Source organism: Lycium ferocissimum, chromosome 7, assembly GCF_029784015.1.
Source record: "Lycium ferocissimum isolate CSIRO_LF1 chromosome 7, AGI_CSIRO_Lferr_CH_V1, whole genome shotgun sequence".
In the NCBI taxonomy this organism is placed as follows: domain Eukaryota; kingdom Viridiplantae; phylum Streptophyta; class Magnoliopsida; order Solanales; family Solanaceae; genus Lycium; species Lycium ferocissimum.
This window is the reverse complement of record NC_081348.1, coordinates 2,995,240-3,017,830: the sequence shown is the minus strand read 5'-3', so window position 1 is coordinate 3,017,830 and position 22,591 is coordinate 2,995,240. Positions and strand designations below refer to the sequence as shown.

The following is a 22,591-nucleotide window of genomic DNA, read 5'->3' as shown; positions in this document are numbered from 1 at the left end:
ACATGCAAATATACCCGCTAACTTTGCGATTTAGAGCAAATATATACCTCAATTATAAAAGTGGTGTAAATATACCCTCATCGTTACAAAATGATACAAATATACCCCTGCCCTTACACGGAAAAGAATCATATTGAAAACGCTCCTAACCCAACCCCTTCCTTCGTAGAGCCCGTGTATTGTAAGTGATCCGAACCTGCCCGGAGCCGAAAGAGCAGATGCTTTTATTTGAAACAAAAGCATTAGCCGAGACATACCTCCCGCTAAAGAACACTATTGACAATGGGTCCGGAGGCCCTCAAAAAAGCGATAGAGCAAGAAAGAAAAAAAGGATCAAAACATCACGGGCCGCACTCACGACCCCTTAAGGTTTGCACTCACTCTCTTTCGATAGAAAAAGGAAGAAATTACCGAGAGTTGAAGAGTAAGAAAAGGTCAATCAGAATAGGTCCAGTCCAGGGGACAAATCAATAGGAAATGTTATTTGCTTCGTAAGAATAAGAATTCACTTCTATGAATAGTGCAAATATACCCTTTTCGCTAACGAGATTTTAAAAAAAAAATGTCATGTGGCTTTAAAAAAAATGGTTACTCATTTTTTTTAGTAGACATATTTTTCTAACGCCACATGGTAAATTTTTCTGGTGGTTCGGGTCTGGTTCGTTTAAAAAAATATCTCTATGGCTTTAAAAAAAAAAAAATCTACCCATTTTTTAAAACAAAGCAGACCCGACCCACTAGGAAAAAATATCATGTGGCTTTAGAAAAATATGTCTACTAAAAAAAATAGGTAGACTTTTTTTTTAAAGCCACGTGATATTTTTTTTAATTAAAAAATAAACTAAATTATTTTAAAAAGAAAAATAAACTAAATTATTTTAAAAAGAAATTCGTCAACAAAAAGGGTATATTTGCACCATTTTGTAACGGCAAGGGTATATTTACACCAATTTTATAATGGGGGTATATATGCTCTAAATGGCAAAGTTGGGGGTATATTTGCACATTTTTCCTTTTAAAAAAAAAAGAGAGTGTACACCACACACCATCAGATACTAGTCGAGGTGTGTTTTGATAAGTAGTTGATGATAGTTCAAGTAAGAAATACAAAACACAAACACTTGATAGTTGGGAAACTAAAAAGAAAGTGATACTTCAAAGGTGTTTTTGACCCTCTCATTATATTATAGAGATGTTTGTTGTTGTCGTTTACTTTAAGCATTCCGTATATGATATACTTACATACAGACTAGGACTCTAACCAAGAATGCTTACCAAAGAGGTAAAATACACCTAAATGGGAAGTTGTTAATTCCAGAAGTGAAGTGTTATTCAACTATGAGAAACATTAAGAAGTACTCATCTCACATATACGTAGGAATATCCATCATCCAGTGTTTTTTTTTTTTTTTTTTTTTTGGATAGGAACATCCAAATGGGATATTCTTAAACTGAAGCTACTGCTTTAATTTCTTTTAATCTCAAACTATCAGCTGGTAAAGAAGTATCCAAATCTTGCCCAGCGCAGTTCCTCACAAACCCAAAAATCAAATCATAAGATTGTATCAATAGTTGCCTTTATTAAAACAATGAAAGACAGAAAAGAACACTCACTGCCTTCACTAAGATGTAAGGTACTAAATGGAAACCACCAACGGATGTGGTAAATGGGATGAGTTGCTTTCCTCTCTTAACCAAAGTGATTTCGGTTTAAATCCTAAATATGAAAAAAATTCTTAATAGGAGCGCGGCCCCGAATGGGACCGCATATCCGGATATAGTCGGGTTACAATGTGGTTACCGGACACCGAATGGGAAAAAAAAGGTACTAAATGGGGAAGTAAAGGCAAGCATTCTTGGATATTCTCCATAACGAGGACGAAACAAGAACCATGTTTAGCAATAGAGCCAAGATTCTAAATTTCTAATAATGAGAAGATTCAAAAAATGCGAATATAATGCAATATATGAGATCGAGTTTAATTTGCAACCTACAACAATGCTTTAAGCTACTTTTGCCAATACAGTAGAAGCTTCACTTATGTCAAAAGGAATTTACCAATTTATTTACACAAAAAAATGCTTTTATGTACACAATATAAATTTCTAACGAGAGGGATAATGCTGGTGCAATTGTCATCTCCGTCCAACAAATCAATGTCACTGTTCTCCTGGTCCAATCATATTAGCAGTTTTCATCAGCATAACTCGTCCAAATGATCTCTATGTCCTTTATCTGGGAGTTTTTAGATGGCATGATGAACAGCCTCTCCATATCCTGCGACAAATTTGAATCTTTTGAAAGTACTAAAGAACCATCCTTCAATACTTCACCTCCTTTTGATAATTCATCATCATCCGGTGCTAGCAAATAAATGCCAACAAACACAGACATCATTCCAAGAATGAACATTGTTGTTCTTAAAGCATCAAACACCTTGTACTCCTCAAAGTAGACAAATCCAGTACAAATGGAGAAGAAAGTCCAAGCGATTTGAAACATGGGGACAATAAGTATTGCATCAAATCGCGAAAGCCCTTCATTTAACCTCGCCATCCAAAATCCACCTGTACTTAGAAACATCAGGAGCATTGAATACGTGAACCCGCTGTGCAATATTGAATAACCATCGCTTGAAGACATTGACAATCTTAACATGTTTGAAAGAGACTTTGCGAACAATACTGAGCACGATCCGATGGCACCTGATACAACTGCATATGAAAATGGAACCAGCATTTGCCCTTCTCCTCTATTGTAAATTGAATGATGTAAAGCAACAACTAAGACCAAACTGAGACAGTAAAAGAGAAATATAATGTTGGTGTAATTTTCAGCCAATTGCTCTGGCGTGTAAACAGTGGACTGGTGATTGCCAAATGCTACAAGGAAGATGTTTCCAACAACAACAAAAGCAGTGGCTAACAGTAATTTGATTGTCACTCTTTTGTTCAAAACGTAGTACGCGAAACCTATGTTTGAGATAAATTGTATAGATCCTAAAGCTGCTAGAAGTGACTGAGCAGCATATCCAAATGAAATGAAATTGAGACAATTTCCAATAGCAAAGAATAGGATACCAACTCTCCATGCTTGGAAGTATATAATAGGCTTCATCCTAGCCCTTACATTTGTTCCCACATTAGCCAGCACAAAGTGCTTCTTTCTCTCATCATGACCTAATTTAAGGAGGTTGGTTCCAAAGTTGATGAAAATGTTTCCTAACAAATTGATTAAGGCTCCAATTACCCAATCCCCCATCGATGGAAAAAGGTTTACTGGCGGAGTCAGGAATTCTAATAAGGGGATTCAAAAAAATAAAATACAATTTGAGATTTATACCTGTGACCTAAAACAATTTTTGACCACCACTTTTGCTAATACACTAGAAGACTCTAATTGCACAAATATAATTTTAAGACGAACTTGAATTCAATTGAAGCCTCTTCGAATCATGTAGTTTCGCCCCTGCCTCAAAGATTGTTCACAGTGAACATAGAACTGACGATTGGATCAATTGAATGCGTTGATAAAACACCGGATTATGGCCCAAAAATGGAGGGTTGAAACCGTTTGTTGTCAGAAATTTGAAGGAAAGCCAGAAGCTAAGAGGATCATAAAATGAAATTCCTTTTTCTTGTTGTGGATAGTCAATATATACACATATAATTAAAAATTTATCTTTCTTGAGACTGCAAATTTAAATTATGTGCAGAAAGAATAAAGAAGCTCGACAATGCTAATGGAAGCAGCCAGAGGAGAAGAGTAGACAAATTTGACCAAGGAAAAATCAAAGCTGGTGTCTTTTCGTTCTATTTTCCTTTCTTGCATAGTGTTTGTATTTAGGAATAAGGTCAACGCCGTCTCTAGAAGTTTTAGACTTATAATTTAGGGGTTGTTTGAAACAAGTTATCCCCGAATTATTTATCCCAGAATAATTTATTTCGGGAATAATTATTCCACCCTCTCATAGGGTTAAAATATACTATAATCCCCAGATAACTCATTTATGGATTAGTTATACTGCGGTTTATCCCAACCAAACGTGGGATACATTCATGTTAAATTTAATCTTGGGATTATTTATTCCTTGCCTCGTACCAAACGAGCCCTAAGAGTTAATGGTCAAAAACGACTATCACTTTTTCGTGAGTTTCTCTTATGAATTATGGGTTAAATGCAGAGTTTCTACCTGAACTATCACCAACTATTTATCAAAACACACCTTAGCTATCCGTTCTTTCCTTTTTCTACCTCAACTATTCATAATGCGGAAAAGGTAACCGCCAAGATTGAGGACATCTTTGATAAATAGTTTGAAGTGATAATTGTAAGTTATAAACTTCATAGATAATAAGAAGAAACTCACAAAAGCGCGATTTAAGTGTATTTTTTACCATCATCTCTGTAATAACCTTCAATATAGCCTTTAATTTAGGTTTATATGGTTTTAGTAGTGGATAAAATAACACTCATTAATTTAGCCAAGTGACACACAATTACTTTAGGTTCATATGGTTTTCATATAAAATGTTCCTCATAGGAGAATTAACGATTTTAATATTCACATCTAGGGTATTAGAGGTTAATTTATAAGAGAACAATAAATTGTATGCCGAATGAAAAGTAAACGAGTGTATCTAAATTTGCGATCTTACTGCCTGTGCAAAGAAAATAATACATAAACTTGTATAACAATAAGAGTATATTTGATCTTTAATGTCAAAGAATTCCATGCTATGTTATTTGCTTTTTTTTTCATCTACATTAAGCCTGTCAACCGGTCCGGTTGGACCGGTTAAAATCGGTAACCAAACTGGTTAAACCGGAATCGGTGGACCGGTTTACTGGGGTTTTTATACCGGTCCGATTTTTAAAATTTGGGACCGGTTAACCAGAACCGGCCCGGTTAAAATAGTTAACCGGTCAAAAAAAAATATATGCTGCGTGCCTGCGTGGACTGGACCGTTGGGCAACGGTCCATTTTGCAAAAATGGCCGTTGCCAACGGCTCCAAGTGTCCCTTTTGGCCTCCCAACCCCCCAAACCTTTTTTTTATACACTTTAACTCATCCGCCACCTCTATATAAACCCCTCTCCATTTACAATTTTAATCCCACCAATTCACTCTTCTCTTTCTCTCAATTTCACTCAATTATAGCTACTTTGCAATAATTAGTCACTTTAAATTTCTCTCAATTAAATATTATAAAGTTTTATTCTAGTTTCAATTGTTAATTTTACAATTATAAAAAAAAATTGTTGGTGGAGTTAGTGATTTTGCAACAATCGAAGTAGCTCCAAAACTTTGGTGGATTTAATTCTAGCGCTTCACTTTGGTGGAAATTAGTCCGGCAATTTGGTACCTTTGTTCCAACTCTATCTTTATTTTCCGCAATTTAATTCTAGCAACTTAATTTGTTGCAATTTATTTTTTTGTGATTTATTTGAGTGTGATTGAAATTAATTCTATTTAATAATGTCGAAGAGATTGAGGCGTGGATGCCATAATAGTGGTATTGTTAGGGGTGGCTTTAATGAGGAAACATTTGTGAACGAAACACCTAATCTAGGTATTGATATTGGTGGATATAATCCACTTTTAGATAATGAGGTAATGCAACACTATACTGGCACTTTTAATGAGATTGATGATGATGATGAAACACAAGCCCCCGAAAATCCCATAGGATATACAGGTCTTGCACAATCACATAACAAGACAAACCGCCAAGAACTCGTAGGCCAACCGCTAGAATTTGGAAATTTATGACTAAAGATAAGGAAAGACAAACAGCTACATGTGGTATATGTAAATAAGAATTTGTTTTTATGCAAGAAACTAGTAAGGATGGTGGAACGGGTTCACTAACGGGTCATATGAGATCTAAACATAAGGATGTTTGGGGAGAGAAAACGGGTTCAAATGTGGGGGGTATTCAACAAACAATAGACCCACAAACCGGTAGAAATTTTAGTTATGACAAGAAAAAAGATCATATAGAAATAGCTAAAATGGTTGCTTTTGATGCTCTACCATTTTCCTTTCCTTCGGGTTTGGGGTTTGTTACTTATATTCAACGTTGTTATAATCCGTTGTTTGAGAATATTCCTAGAAGTACTTGTAGAGCAGATATTATAGATTTATATAAAAAAAATATAGATTTTATTTGCGCCATGTATTTAATTCTTTAAATTGTAGTGTTTCTCTTATCGCCAATTTGGGTCTTAGTCTTAACAAGTTAGGTTTTTTTGTTATTACATGTCATTGGGTTGATGATAATTGGGTGATGCAAAAAAGAATTATAGCTTTTTTATATGATGAAGGGAAAGGTCATCATGGCGGAAATTTTTAGCTGATTCAATGTCAACTATTATGAAATTTTTTAACATTTATAGAAAAACACTTTGTATTACTTTAGATAATGCTTCTAATAATACAAAGGCGGTTGGTCTTTTAAAAAGGGAATTAAATCCTCCGCTAAAAAATATTTTTCATGTGAGATGTAGTTGTCACATTTTAAACTTGATTGTTAGAGATGGTCTTGACTATTTTGAAGATTCTATTCAAAAAGTTAGAAATGCGGTTGCTTTTCTTTTTTATAATGCTAATAAGCAAAAAATGAGAGATTTTAAGAATTCTTGTGTGCAAAATGGCCTTAGACCTAGGAAAATTCAAGTAGAAGTTGACACTAGGTGGAACTACACTTACATTATGTTACAACAAGCATATGATTATAAGATTTCCATACAACAAGTTCACAACCATTTTAATACGGATAGTGATGATTGGTTAAATATTACCGATTGGGAAGATGTTAAGGAATGTATTGAACTTTTACAAAATATTTATAATGCAACTCTTGCTTTTTCTAGACAATTATATCCCATGGTAACCGAAATTTTATCCTACTTAGCGGAAATAGCTAGAGTTTTATATGAGTATAAAGATAAATCCGGTTATCAAGCGGCTATTTTTTCTATGACAACAAAATTTAAGAAGTATTTTTTTCCATCCCAACTTTATTTATATTGGGTTCTCTTTTAAATCCTTGTTTTAAAATGTCTTATACTAGAGCATTGGTTGATCAAATTTATAACTATTTAGAAATTGACGAGGGGGTTGAACCATCTTTACAAGACGCCGAGCTCGCGATTGATGCCGAGTTTAGAAAAGTTTTTAGTCATTATTCTACTTTGGAAGAAAGTGCTACACCCCTTGCTCCACGCCCTACTACTTCTCAAAGTAGCAAAAAGGGCTTGTCGGGTTTGTCGAATTTAAAAGTTTTACATTCACATCCAACTCCTTCTCACAATGCAAACTTTGATGAATATCGCCTTTATTTGATGCAACCAAATGTGGATATCAACCAACTAGTTGATTTGGACGTCTTAGCATGGTCGAAGAAATACAAGACGAGTCATCTGGTACTTTCAAGAATGGCTCGAGATATCCTTACGGTTCAAATATCAACCGTAGCTTCGGAAAGTGCATTTAGCCAAGGATGACAACAAATTGGAGACCATAGACACTCATTATCAGTTGGCTTGCAAATACTAGTTTGCATTCGCGATTGGATTAGATCGGAGCGACGCAACCAAAACTCGAAACGGTAGAAGGCGAAGAGGAAGAGATTAAAGATTTGACAGCAAGTGGAATAGACCAAATGGAAGACTTTGAAGTTATCTCAATGATCGAATATGATATGACGGATATTAGCCGAATGATTGACACTTTTTGATTTTATTATTCTACTACTTTTTTGCAACTCATGTATTATTTGCAAGTTAAAAAAAAACTACAACTTGCAAATAGATGTTATCCATGAATGAATAAAATATATGGCTCATTGAGCTTTCTTCTATTTACTTGTGTTCATATTTTTACTTATATTAAGTTAGGAATATACTAAGAATATACTTATAATATACATCTACTTAAATTAAAAAATAGAAAGTTATATACTTGGAAAATAACTAAAATATACTAAGAATATACTTATATTAAGTTATAAAATAGAAATTTATAAACTTAGAAAAAACTTAAGTTATAATAAATATAACTTACACATATATAAGTATACATAGTATACATATAACTTAAACATATATATATACATCTACTTAAATTAAAAAATAGAAAGTTATATATTTGGAAAATAACTAAAATATACTTAGAATATACTTATAATATAAATATACTTAAGTTATAAAATAGGAATTTATAAACTTAGAAAAAAAGCTTAACTTATAAATAACTTAAGTTATAATACGTATAACTTATATATATATATATATATATATATATATATGTTTAAGTTATATGTATACTATATATACTTATAACTTATAAGTATATATGTTTAAGTTATATGTATTATAACTTAAGTATATTTATATTATAAGTATATTCTTAGTATATTTTAGGTATATCTAATATAAATATACTTATATTATAAATATTCTTAGTTATAACTATATCTAGCATATAACTTAATAATATATATATATATATATATATTGTTAGTTAGTAAATATATAAACTTTAGTTATAAACTTATATATCATATATAAATATACCTACAATATACTAAGAAATACTATAATATACATATACTATACAAAAAACAAAAACAAAAAAGGTTTTTTTTTTTTTTTAAAGTTTAGAACCGGCCGGTTCTGGTTTCCAATTTTAGGACCGGTTAACCGTTTCCGGTATTTTGACCAGAAACCAGCCAGTTTCCTAACCGGTTGCCGGTCTGGTCGGCTTGGACCCATTAACGGGCTTAATCTACATCTAAAATATACTCCTTTACTCATACTGTAAAATAAAAGTAAAAGAACTTTAAGATATGAAAATGCAAGCAGGTATGTTGACCCAAAAAAGGTATGCAGACATGTTATGACTTATGTTCAAACTTCTGTCGCTAAAATTAGAAACTTCTACAAATTGAATTGTTGCAAATGAAAGACTATCCTGGAGTATGAAACTTATACAAGTGATACTTCAGGATAATATTATGGAGTTTGAAACTTTTTGTCCTCGGTATTTAAAATATGAAACTAAACTCCAGGATAGTGATTTGGTCAAATGCAATGACAATTTGCAGTGTCAAGTGCCAATGACAATTTGCAGTTCTGCCAAATACCAATGGCATATAAGAGAAGTTAGTTGAGAAGGACCCAGCTCAGAAGAAGCAGTAGGAGTTTATCGCTTTGTTAAATCATGATTATTTGTTAGTTGCTTTACAAACTTGGATTATTTTTTCAATTCTCTACTATTATAGAAATGGGAGTTTAGGCTTTACAAACTTGGATTATTTTTCAATTCTCTACTATTATAGAACAAGGGCAATTTTTGGGATTTCAGAAATTTTCAAGGGCAAATTGGGGAGTCTAATGCTTCAATAGATTTCACAAATTTGGTCTCATCTAAAATCTTCATCTTCTTCTTCCTGATTGCCTATTCCAAAATTGCTTCTCTTTCGCACTTTCCCTGTGTTTTTTGTGCTTCTTCTTCCTTTTTTGTTTTGTATCTGCATCTCTATTTAGTATTTAGTCATTTATGGTTACTTTTGATTCCTTAAGTGTTGCATCTTGATAATTTCTCTTACTTATTTTCATTATGGAATTCGAAATTTTCATCTTAGGTTTTTGAGAATTTTCAGATGTGGACCAAATAATTGAAGGTATCAAACTGCGGATTGGATTTTTCTTTTTGAATTCAATGAGAAGAAACTACTGGACTCTGCTCTCTCCTCTACCCCCTTTCAAGATGTCTTGGTGAGTGTTGAACCTTCTTCAATGCTTATCTCTATGTTTTACTCTTTCAAAGTATGAAATCTTATGCTGATTGGTCTGTATCTCAGTATCTGGTGTCACCTCTCTGGTTCAGAGTTCTTTTGTGCAATTTTTTTAATTGCACTTCAATTCTTTTCTTTGTTATCACAGTTTCGAGTGGAGATGTTAATTCCTATTCGTTTTGAATAATGTATTTCTAGAATTTTACATGCATGTCAGTGTTTGTGCTAGAAATCGCACGAGTATTACGTATGTCTTTTTGACGAATTTTGTCTTTGTTACAAACTAATTAGTGCAAAATTAAACAGGAAAATCTGAAGTGGACTATGCGCTCAAGGTGTTTGATGATATGTCTGGCACCGGAAAACTTGAGTTTTTACTATGGCCATCGTCAATTGCGCCTTACCTGCTTATATACATTCTTGCTCTTTCTTACTAAGGAGTATATACATATACTACTGCTGTATATTCCTAAAAGTGAATATTCGTGAAAATCATCGGGTCATTGGTCCCTATTTTGTGTTGGTCTTTAATTTTTGCCCTTCAAATGGGCTGGTCTTTAATTTGAGCCTTCTAAAATAAAACTTATGTCTAGAGAGGCATAAATTACGCATCATAATATCCACAAGTTATGTCCGTGCTTTAAAAAATTTATGGCTTAAAAACCAATCCATTTGAAGGGTAAACCGTACAATTAATTCAATATCATCCATGTTATTAGTTCAGTATATCATACTGTGGGTAAATGCCCTCCAATTGCCTAACTATTAGGCTAAATTTGAGTTTACATAAGGGATAAGAATGTGCGTGCCCTCGCAAACCAAAATAATTATTCGCTCATATCCCCATTACTTTCGTACCCCCAGAAAAAATCAAAACTATTTATCCGAGATGTCTCCAAAATTATGATACCAACATGGTATATAAATATATGAGATGGTATCATACAAGACTGCTTTAGTCCTTCTCTTAGTCCTTCATGATACCATCATGGTATATAAATATATTGAGATGGTATTATGGATGATCATGTTCATTTATTCAAAAAGACACTTTTCTCGGAAAAAAACCTCTATGATACCATCATCTTATATACATAAACTGTGATGGTATCATGGGATCTTCATTCGATAATCGGTTATTTCATGAGACATTCCTCGAGATATGGTACCATCGTAATATATGAATATACAGAGATAGTATCATGGAGGATTGCTTCAGTCCTTCTCTTAGTCCTCCATGATATATAAATAAACTGCGATGATATCATGGAGGAAAGATTTTGGACGAGGGGATACATCGGGTAAATAGTTTTGGCCAGTTGGATAAGAAGAGAATTAGTTTAGGAGGGGCATGGGGCGAATAATTATTTTATATTTTAGGGGTATTTGGTGTTGTTTTCCCTTTACATAATTCGTGGGCCAAACTTTTTATAGCACCTAGTCTGGTGGACCCAGAGCTAGTCCAAATCTTTAAACTTTTATGGACAATAACTCGGTTAACATAGGATTGATTTGAGTTAATGATAAAAATTTTCAAATTTACAATATTAAAAATTTCCAAAAATATTATTATAATATTGTTGCATTCCATCTTTAGGAAAATTTTATAGGTTTGCGAGGGTTTGTGAACCTTCAATTCTCTCTAAAATTTTAAAAAAAATTTCATCCCGTGCAGGAGAAATAAAGAATTCTCTCTTCTCTCTTTCCTATAATATTCTTCTTGCTTCTTTATTATTTTATAACACGTTACAAATAGGCTAATCAAATGAGTGTTACGATATATGAAACGAACATCCTTTTGTTGTTGATAATATGATCGTTTGAATATATGGAAGAGTATGGTCTTGAAAGATGAAGCAAATTTGAAATATTGGATATTAATGAACATCAGTGTTTAAAACTAAAACGACTTTAACATATACTAAATATCAAACTTTGAAGAAAATATGATCCCGAAGTGATTATATTTTACAAATCTCGTTAATTAAATTTGTTAATCACCAAAAGTGATAATATTTGCACGTTATTTGATTACAATTGAAGACATGTTAGACAAATACTTTATGTGAATACGACTTAATTGCGTAACTAAAAGTATTATCATAATTTGATCTCTCTCGCAACACGTAGAGATGATGTGTGTTCCATTCTTGAATGAAACTTTTGATAAATGTTACAAATACTATATTCCTTAAAGTGAATGTGACAAATTTTTAAATTATCTTTAGCCTGGTTGTGAATATATCAAGCCACGCCTCAAGAGGTAGAATAATTGAGTAAAAAAAACTCTCCATGTTATGCCTTAGTGAGTAAAGGCTGCATCTACTTTTAGTAGCAAACTCAAAAATCCTTAACTAAGTCTGTTTGTCCAAAACATTAAATCAAACTTATCTCAGAAGAAGTAAGACTCGTAGTTAATAAAGCGGATAAATATTATCCTATTTTTGTACATGTTTTTACTTTGGAAATGAATTGTCAAGTACTAATCTTGGTTGAGTTTAGACATCGGACCTAATATCAAACTATGGAAGTCGTAGGACAAAGTACATACAAATTGAAATATATCGCGGTTGAAAGTGTCCAACCGTTTCAATTCAATATCTTGATATCAATTGCAATTCTCAAAATCCTTTGGTTTCAAACGTCAAATTTATATGTAATTTTGGAAATTGATATAATATCTATATTTGTTAAAAGAAAAAGACATCCAATTTTTTTTATTTTTATTCCTCATAATGAAAATGTTCTTTCACTATATTAAACGGAATATATTTTGTCCCTTCCCTTTGCTAGTTTGGTCATATTATGAGAACTTATTCCCGTTATTATTAATTTGGTATTATATGCATGTTTATGGAAAGTAAGTTGTATGCAATTTGGGGGTATAATTAGAAACCGAGAAGTAAAGTTGTCACATTAATGAACGCTTGGTATTGCGTAACTTACTAAGGTATTGTTCTATATGTATTTTGGTGGTCTAAAGATCGGTATAACTTTACAAGTAGAAAAAGTTTGGGAAATATATTAAAGCGGACTCGGAGAAATAATGAGCTATTGAAAGAATGTATAAACTATCTATAAAAAGTTTTATTCCAAAGAAATACCATCAACTTATCCCCAAGAGATAAAATAGCAAAAGATATAGATGTTATTTTGTGGTATAAAATCATTCAATCTTATATATATTCAAATTATCTTGGACTTTTATTATATATCATTCTCAAGGCAAATAAAAAGATTTTATAGAATATGATTTATTATAACCACATGATAAATGATTAGTTGAATTTCACATAACTATTCATGTATTTTTCTTGAAGGAAATATCTTACGAATACTCCCTCAAAATATTTTAAGATTGTCCAAGGAGATGTTTGAAATACTTAGAAGTTTAGAACTTAATGTTTAAGAAATAAAATTGATTTCTTTAGATGTCCAAATGTGTGGTTTCATGAAAATAGTAAACTAAAACTTTTTTAAATATTTGTTAGTATTTGTAATTAAAATTAATGATCAAGCTAAAAAGTCATAAATATATTTCACAAATATAGAAAGATCATGGAGAATAAATTAAAGGCTCAAAAGAAGAGCTTATATATTATTATGTCATTCATCCTAGATTGTAATATTTGAAGGTGTGATGATCGAAACAAAAGTTCTAGTAAACTGTTTACTAAAGTAAATGACTATCAAAAATTTAAATGATTTCAATAATATCATACTTTAAAAAAATCCCTATGAAAGGTTACTCGATTAACCCAAATAAAAACGCATGCCAGAAACGGCTTATTGTACAAAAATAATTCAGTTTACTTTTATTAAAACAAATAGCACATGTTTTTCTTTACTTTAAATTAGATTTTTTGCCATTCAAATATATGTGTCTTATTGTTTCTTAAGAATTTATTTTTTATACTTGTTCCCATAATTTTCCTTTTTTTCCCTAAATTTGGAAAAATTAAATACAATATACAGATATCTTATGTCTTATATTAAGACAGGTCATATTACAAATTGACATATGCAAAGTTTGCTCAAAATTTGAGTATTTTTTCAGATTATGTAATCTAATTTTCTTGTTAGTGGTTTATATGTGATTGAATGCCTCCGATAAATAGCTAGCCATTATGATATATATATATATATATATTGTATATACTTCGGACTAATAAATTATGATAATTCTCCCTTCAAATAGGTTCGTGTATCTTTATTTTTTTGTGGGGTATATGATTAATTAATCTAGATTACAGGGATTCTATTGGGATATATGTTAGTTTTTCTAACATAAAGGGGAGAGAATACTAATATGTATAATTATCATTAGTGTGATCCTCATTCATATAACAACTCAAATGATGGAATAATTTCTACATTTCATATATAAAATATTAAATTCATGTCAAATATGATCTAACATGCATGAAGCGTGAAGACTAATCGGTTCCAAACGCAATAATCATTGAAAAATATCTGCTCATTATAAGATGGCAATGTGCTCTTGAAGAGCCTTCGACATAACATTCATTAAACCTCATGAGAGGTTTAGTACTTAATGAAAGTGATGAGATCTCAATAAGTTATGTCATATTGCGAATCGATATAAATGATATATCATTGACAAAATCTTTGGTACAATATAGCGCAATATTGTAAAAGATTGCGGGATTTAAATTCTACGCCTATTAAAGCATGCTAACATAGAAATTATTTTGAAATGTCTTGCTAAATATACTGCTCTATCACATCATTTTGATAAATATTGTCCCTTGACAAAATTTATATGAAAATTCTTAAGAATTTTAAATGCACATATACAAGTTGTAGAAATTTATTCATAATTCTTATATGAATTAAGTTAAGCAAAGTGAACGCGATTTTATCATCTTAATGAATATTTAACGACTATGGGCAAAAATGACTCTATTTATCCTTACGTCTTTGTGAAAGTCAAAACTGTCATATTGGTTAGTGCAAGTTGATGACTTGAGAATTATTGAAACTCTTGAAGAGTTTTCAAAAGAAATAGATTACCATTGAAATGAGAAACTCCCCTGAAGTGCCATATCTTTGTCACCATTGATTCATTTATATATTTTGCACACTATGGAGGATCTCCACCTTCAATCATAGTCATGTAAAGATAACATACATTTATAAATCAAGCCGCCACTTGCGGTGATTTCAATAATATCACATACCATCAAAATAAAAAGGCGGGATGAGCTGAAGAGAGGATTCATAAAAGCACTCTCTCCATCAAAGTTGTTCCACCACGTTAAGAGATTTGTTCGTATGGATGTAATGCCAACAGTCACGACTGTGAAGATCAAACCTTGTTTAACTCTTCATCGTTCACAATCCGAGAGGTTTTTAAAAAAAAAGTTAGTATTCGGCATCCATATGAAATTTTTTCTATAAGGTTTTATGTTGGCATATTTGATGTTATAAATATTATTATAACATATTGATGTTATCTTTAGAGATATTTTTTGCATGTCCACCAATCTTTCATTCTTTTAAATGTGAAATAAAGAATTTCTGTGCTAGCTCTTTGATCAATTATTTTATAACATATGGATTTTATAAATGATTATTTGTCTTTAGCTCAGTTTAAGAAAGAGATTTTTGAAATTGTGGTCAAAACAGTTCATTTTTTTATTTTGTAAAGTCATCTCGTCTAAATATAGAAGAACAATCTTTTCGTGACATATGATTGAACAATCTTTTTGGTGGTGTACATGTTTTAGCACAAAAAATAATATTTCAATAATAGCCATACTTTATCATAAATCCCCTCAACCAATTAACCCATAAAAAACGCTAGAAACGGCTGTATTAATTAGTTTACTTTTCTAGTGTTTTTCTTTTTTTATTAGATTTTTTTGCCATTTCCTTTTTCTAGTGTCTTTGTTTCTTATTTACTTTTTATACGAACATAATTTTCCTTTTTTTTCCTTTTTGGAATTCAAATACAATATTACAGATATTATATTAACATATTACAAATTGAATTGTTGTCATTGTGTATTTTTCTTTTTCAGTGGTATATGTGATAAACCATATACTAGCCTTATATATATATATATATATATATTTAAATATACTGCACATATTTAAATAGTGCGTATCTTTATTTTTTTTAGTTACAGGGATTATATTGTATATTTGGTATACTAAATGTATAAACAGTAAATATAACACTCATTGATGGAAATATTTACATTATATAAAATATTCACAATATAATATCCTTGAGATAAATTAATGGTATTTTATTTTAAAAACTATCAGCATAAAAATAAAATTAGAAGAAAAATATCAGAATTCCCTCAGTAGCAACCTCATTGAAGAGGGAAACTTTTTTTTAAAGAAAATTAAAAAAAATTGAAAAGGGGAGACTCTTCGAAATAATTCTTCTTTTTCATAAAAGATAAGTATTTACGAAGGCGGAGAGAAATTTATGAGGGAGACTCTTTGGGGTCCGAATATCATTACAAACAAATTTGAATAAATTATTGTAAAGGTTTAGGATTGGTAGGATTGTTAATTGATAACAGGTTAAAAAAAAACCCTTTATACGTGAAATAATCTGAGGATTTAGCAATCATATGAACCCTAGACTAATATTGCTAGAAAAAAGAAGAAGAAGAAGAAGAAGAAGAGGCAGAAAAATAGAGAGAGAAATATTCAATCTTATTTCATTGAATTGAATTAGAATGATACACACTTAGGGCTCGTTTGGTACAAGAGATAAGGATAAATAATTTCGGGATTGTATTTGAGATGAATTTATCCCACGTTTGGTTGAGATAAAATATAACTAATTCCGGGATTGTAGTGTTATTTTATCCCTGTGGGAGGGTGGAATAACTAATCCCGTAATGATTAATCCCATGATAAGTTATCCTGGGATAACTTGTTTCCAACCAAACGGCCCCTTACACATTATATACTAAATCTCTACACTTAATCATCAACTAACTCACCCTTCGCCATTTCCTAAAGTTAGTTAAGACTTCTAACTAACTTCCTAATTATGATTCGGACTGGTAGAGTAAAAAGACTAAACTACCCTTTCTGTTTTATTCTACTATCCTCAATACTCCCCCTCAAGCTAGGTACTACAAAAATATTACAAGTTCCAATCTTGGAACATAGATGATCATTTTGTGCTCTACTGAGTCCCTTCGTAAGAATGTCAGGTGGTTGTTCCTTGGTAGCAATATAGGTAGTAGAGATCATGCAATGTAGAATTTTCTCCCTTATGAAATGGCAATCTATCTCAATGTATTTTGTTCTTTCATGATAGACTGGATTAGCAACAATTTGCTTAGCTGCTTTACTGTCACTGAAATGTTCACTGGCAACTGAACTTCTCCGATCTCTTTAATCAACCCCAATAATCAAAATTTTTTTTTGCTACTGTAGAAGCAATACTTCTATACTCAGCTTCTGCAAAACTTCTTGAAATAGTGGTTTTTTTTTTTTGATTTCCAACAAACTAGTGAATCACCGATCTTCTCAAATATCCTGTAACAGACCTTCTTGAATATGGGCAAGCAGCTCAATCTGCATCACAGTAGGTTGTGATAGTTTCATTTTTACTGCTTGACAATAAGACACCTTGTTCTGGATGATTTTTCACATACTTAACTATTCTGACAGAAGCTTCCATATGTGTCCTCTTTGGTTGCTGTAGAAATTGGCTCAAAGTTTACACAGTAAATGCAATATCAGGCCTGGTCATAGTTAGATACAAAAGTTTACCTATCAACTTTTGATATTGACTTTGATAAGTAAGTTGATCATCTGCTGCAGACTTGTTCATGTTGTAATCATCATACTCTTTAATAGTTAACTTCTGATTTGTGTCCAGATAAGTAGAAACAAGTTTAGCAGCACTTAAACCAGTCTCAAAGATCAATTAAAAGGAATACTTTCTTTGATACATTAGAATTCCTTTCTTAGGTCTTGCAAATTCAATACCTAATAAGTATCTTAGTTCTACTAGGTCTTTCATTTTAAATGCCAGTTGTAGAGTGGATTTGGTTTCTTCAATGAGTTCCAAGCTGTCACATGTTATAAGCATGCCATCTACATACACTAATACAAGTTTTACCCCTTCAGTTGTTTTCTTGATGTATAATGAAGAATCAAATTTAATCTTAAGCGCTTCATCTAGTTTAGCATTACATTGCCTTGGAGCTTGTTTCAATCCATACAAGGATTTGATAAGTCTACACACGGGATTCTTCTCGCCTCGACTTGAAAATCCTTGAGGCAGTACCATGTAAATTTCATCATTAAGATCACCTTGTAAAAAGACATTGTATATATCCATTTGATGTATGTGCCACTTTTTCCTTGCTACTGTAGTCAAGACTGTTCTTACAGTTTTCATCTTTATTACTGGAGAGAATGTTTCCTTACAGTCAATGCCTTCCTTTTGACTATATCCTTTAGCCATAAAGTCTGACTTTAAACCTCTATATTTCTCCTGTTGCCTTATATCTTACTTTATAAATCCATTTGCACCCAATATGGGTCTTACTTTCTGGTAAGGACACCATTTCCCATGTGTTATTGGACTGTAAAGCCTCAATTTCTGCTTTCGTTGCTTCTACTTACTTAGAGTCTTTACTAACCTCTAATAGGTGAGAGGTTCAACTATAGAGGATGTAGTTCCTACATATGCCCTATATGGTGCTTTCAAAGCTGGTAAGATATGTAGTTTGACATGGAATAAGGAACATTCCCTTGTGTGTTGAGAGAAATGAAGTCCTGCATCCATATGGGAGGTTTTCTACCTCTCCCAGATTTTTCTTGTGTCATTCTGAGGTATATTAGGTTCTACAGGATGTTGATTCCTCTAGTTCTTGGGGTATTTATTCATGGTTCATTGGTTCATGTACTTCTTGTACATGTACTTCTTGAATATTGACTCAAATAGTATTTGATCAGTGTTTATGGTTTTATTTGGCACTGGTATATTTGGTACTGAAGTTGGTTGTTGAGAAGTATTTCTTTGAGTAACTGCATATTGTTAAATAGTACTGGACTCTATGATAAGATCTAGAAAGTTGTGTATGTTGGAATCTGAGAAAAAAAGAAGTGTTTGTGGTATTTGGATTGTTCTTGAAGAGAAAGGCTCCTTAAAAGTGACAATTCAACAGATAAAATATTGTTTACTGACCAAATCATAGAAAACATAACCTTTTTGAGTTTCAGCATATCTCATATGAACAACAGTTCTTGTTCTACCCATCAACTTATCCGTTTCTTGCACAACCTTAGCATAGCAAAGATAACCTAGCACTTTTAAGTGTTGAGGTGAAGGCGTCTTACCAAATAGTTTCTCACAAGGTGTTTTATTGCCTAGTACTGGACTAGGTAGCCTATTGATCAAGTAGATTGATGCAATCACACAATGGCCCTTTAGTTTGATAGGAATTTCTGCTTGAAATTTAACAGTCCTGGTAATTTCTAGCATGTGCCTATGCTTTCTCTCAGCCACTCCATTCTGCTGAGGAGTATAGGTACATGATTTTTGATGAATCATCCCAAACTCAGAAAATACGCTAGCACACACTAAATTAACAAACTCAGTTCCATTATCTATTCTAACTACCTTCACAACTTTATCAAACTGTGTTTTAACAAACTTGAGAAATTGCTGAATAATAACACATACATCAAACTTTAATTTCAACAAGAACGCCCATGTCATTCTAGAGTAGTCATTAACAATTGTAAAAAAGAATCTATTGCCATCAACAGTTGGTACTTTGTAAGGACACCACAAATCCATATGCAACTGATCAAAACAATATATAGAAGAAATTGTACTTGTAAGAAATGACAACCTTGTTTGTTTAGCACAAGGACATACATTGCATTATTCAACTAATCAACTATATCATGAACTCTTCCTAAGAATGGTAGTGGAAACATGCCCAAACCTTATATGCCACAACTCAATATCTTCAGTCTTTGACATTGAGATGTTGTTTTCTTCAACTTCTTGAGTAGCAGTATGACACTTCTATCCTTCCTGACATTAGAATCCATCAAGATATACAATCCTCAATTCTCTTTACCAATCGCTTTCATCTTACCACTAAAGAGATCCTAGAAGACACAAAAATCAGGAAAGAAATTTACTGAGCACTGCAGTTCCTTAGTCAACTTTGACACTGTTAATAGATTGAACTTAAATTAGGAAATGTGAAAGACATCAGTGATAGTGTTTCCTTTTGCTATACAACTACTGCTAATATGTTTAACCAAGGTTGTATCTCCATTTGGAAATAAAACTTTCTTGGGATTTGAAGTTTGTGTAACCAATGACTTAGTTAACAGTTCAAAATCAGACACCATATGATTTGTCGCTCCTGTGTCTATAATCCAGTCCCTCTGTCTATTAGAAGCTAATAAAGCACAGCCAATATCTACTGCATTGGCTTCACATCTAATTCAACTGATGTATGCTAATCTCTGACTGTACACAGTTTGATTCTCCAACATGAGTATTGACATTGGATTGGATTGTGCATTATCTTCCAACAGCACAATGTAAGCAGCATTTGTGTTATTATTGTTATTATTACTAGCATAAGGATTGTACGTTGTTCCTTCTTTCTTTCTAGCCTTCAAAATCTGCAGGATAGCCAATGATCTTCCAGCAATTTTCTTTTGTATGCCCTTTGAGTTTACAAAACTCACACGGAAGATTATAATTCTTCTTAAACTTTGGATTACCACTAATTCCAGTTCCAGTTCTTGAGTATAATGTAGATGATTCATAATTTCCTGCATTTGCTGCAGAATTTGCCCCTAGAATTCCAGAAGTTGCAGCAACAGACTTCTGACTTTCATCACTCACAACCATTGAATATGCCTGATTGAAGGAAGTGGTATCATCATCAAGATTTGACTCATGGCTTGACTGTATGAGTCATTAAGACCCACGAGAAATTGAAATAGCTTCAGTTTTTGAAGATGTATTATAAAATCTTTTGATCTTTCACAATTTCAACATGGAGTTGGCACCAATGCTTCAAATTATACCCAAAAATCGCTAAGTCTTAGAAATATGTGGACACTAAAGCAGTTCCTTGAGACAAAGTTGTTATCTCTTTATGAAGATTGGAAACTGTGGATCCATCTACCTTAGTGAATCTTTCACACAGTTCTTCCCACACAAGATGCGTTTTCCGTATGCAAGCATAATTCCCCTTACAATTCTTGGCAACAAACCCCATAATCCAATACAAAACAATCGCATTCACCCTCCCCCAATGATTTTCCATTTCAAAAGGGAATTTATCCTTTCTAGAACTCCCATCCACTATTCCCATCTTATTTCTTCCCAACAAAGCAATTCTCATTGATATATACAAAATTAAATAATTCTCAATACCAGTAAGTTGAAAAGAAATGAGTTGAACACCACTTACATCACCAGGACTCAGGAACAGTGGATGATTGTAATCAATGGTGCTCGATTGTCATGTACTCAAACTTGTTGCATTGATTGGAATCGAAATCTGAGTTCCATTTGGAACCCCACTTGGAGTTCCATTCCGAGTTGTATTTTCGTCATTAACAACCATTTTTATAGATCCTCAAGAACTGTTAAGCACACTTTGATCGAATTTGAGAAATTTGCGGAATTGCAATATAAGTCAGCTTTGCTAACTTGTAAGCTATGATACCATAAAATAATCTGAGGATTCAACAATCATATGAACCCTAGACTAGTATTGATAGAAAGAAGAAGAAGCATAGGTCGAGAAGAAGAAGAAGCATAGGTCGAGAAGAAGAAGAAGGCAGAAAAATAGAGAGAGAAATATTCAATCTCATTTCATTGAATTGAATTAGAATGATACATGCTTAGGGGCGGACCAGTAAGTGTCAAGAGGATTCAAATGAACCCACTTAATTGAAAATATTTGATATTTTATACTGGTAAAATTCTGATGAATGTTCATAGATGTATACTTTGAATCCACTTGAACCGAGATGAAGCATAGGAAAGATGGCTTAGCGGGTTCAAATTTAAAGAAAGGTCTTCAGTTCAACTCCAGTTGCAGCAACTGCTCGGTATTTTTTGGCATTTTTTTGTTCTGTCACCGTGTGTACTGCACATGTTCACGTAATGCTAAGTCCTAATCAATAGCCTTTAAAAAAAAAACTGTAATGAGAGCTAGTAGCCTTATATATTAGCCTATTTCCTAGGTCGAACCAAAATGCCCCCAAAAAAACCATTTGAACCAAAATACCCCAACAAAAAAAAATGTTACAAAGTACCTTTAGCGCAAAGAAATATCGTTAAAAGCACTTAACCGTAACGGCCACGTTAAGTGCTTTAGCGCAAAGAAAATACTGCGCTATAGAAATATTTCTCTCACTATAGGCCTAAGCAAAGAAATGCCGCGCTATGGGAATCCACATTAAACCCATCGGGTTCCACCACTGGTCCCTCCAGTGGTAAAAAAAAAAAAAAAAGTTGAAAACGCCATTGGAGGCAAAACCGAGGTGGTCCCCACATCCAAAAACGTCATTTTCTATTAAATTTCATCCGGAAAGTTTAGATTCTCGGTATATTCAAGTCAAGGAGCAAGATTCTAAGTTCGAATTTTGGGAAAAAGCGGCGTACAACTCGATTAAAATAACTCTACAAAAAATCTTCGATTAAGGTTTTCTACTATGAACTTTTGTTATTATTTTGTTATATACATTATATTCTAAGCATGCTTAACATTTAATCCTTGCTATTTTCCAAA

At 32.4% G+C, this 22,591-nt stretch overlaps 1 protein-coding gene and 1 long non-coding RNA gene across 3 annotated transcripts; one reads left to right on the top strand and one right to left on the bottom strand.

Annotated features, from left to right (window-relative positions):
• Positions 1 to 1,835: 1,835 nt before the first annotated feature.
• Positions 1,836 to 3,797, bottom strand: LOC132063113 (probable magnesium transporter NIPA8). The gene has a single exon (XM_059455544.1). It carries the CDS (start codon positions 3,260 to 3,262, stop codon positions 2,186 to 2,188), a length of 1,077 nt encoding a protein of 358 aa, XP_059311527.1. The 5' UTR covers positions 3,263 to 3,797; the 3' UTR covers positions 1,836 to 2,185.
• Positions 3,798 to 8,834: 5,037 nt separating this feature from the next.
• On the top strand, positions 8,835 to 10,314 carry LOC132062464 (uncharacterized). 2 transcript variants are annotated; one of them, XR_009416183.1, is made up of 3 exons: positions 8,835 to 8,887; positions 9,669 to 9,783; positions 10,110 to 10,314. It is a non-coding gene; the product is annotated as an uncharacterized LOC132062464 (long non-coding RNA). The 2 variants fall into 2 exon arrangements; XR_009416184.1 differs by lacking the exon at positions 8,835 to 8,887 and adding an exon at positions 9,394 to 9,425.
• Positions 10,315 to 22,591: the final 12,277 nt, after the last annotated feature.

Coding starts and splice junctions, on each gene's coding strand:
- LOC132063113 (XM_059455544.1), bottom strand. CDS start 3,262: ATGGGGGATTGGGTAATTGGAGCCTTAATCAATTTGTTAGGAAACATT.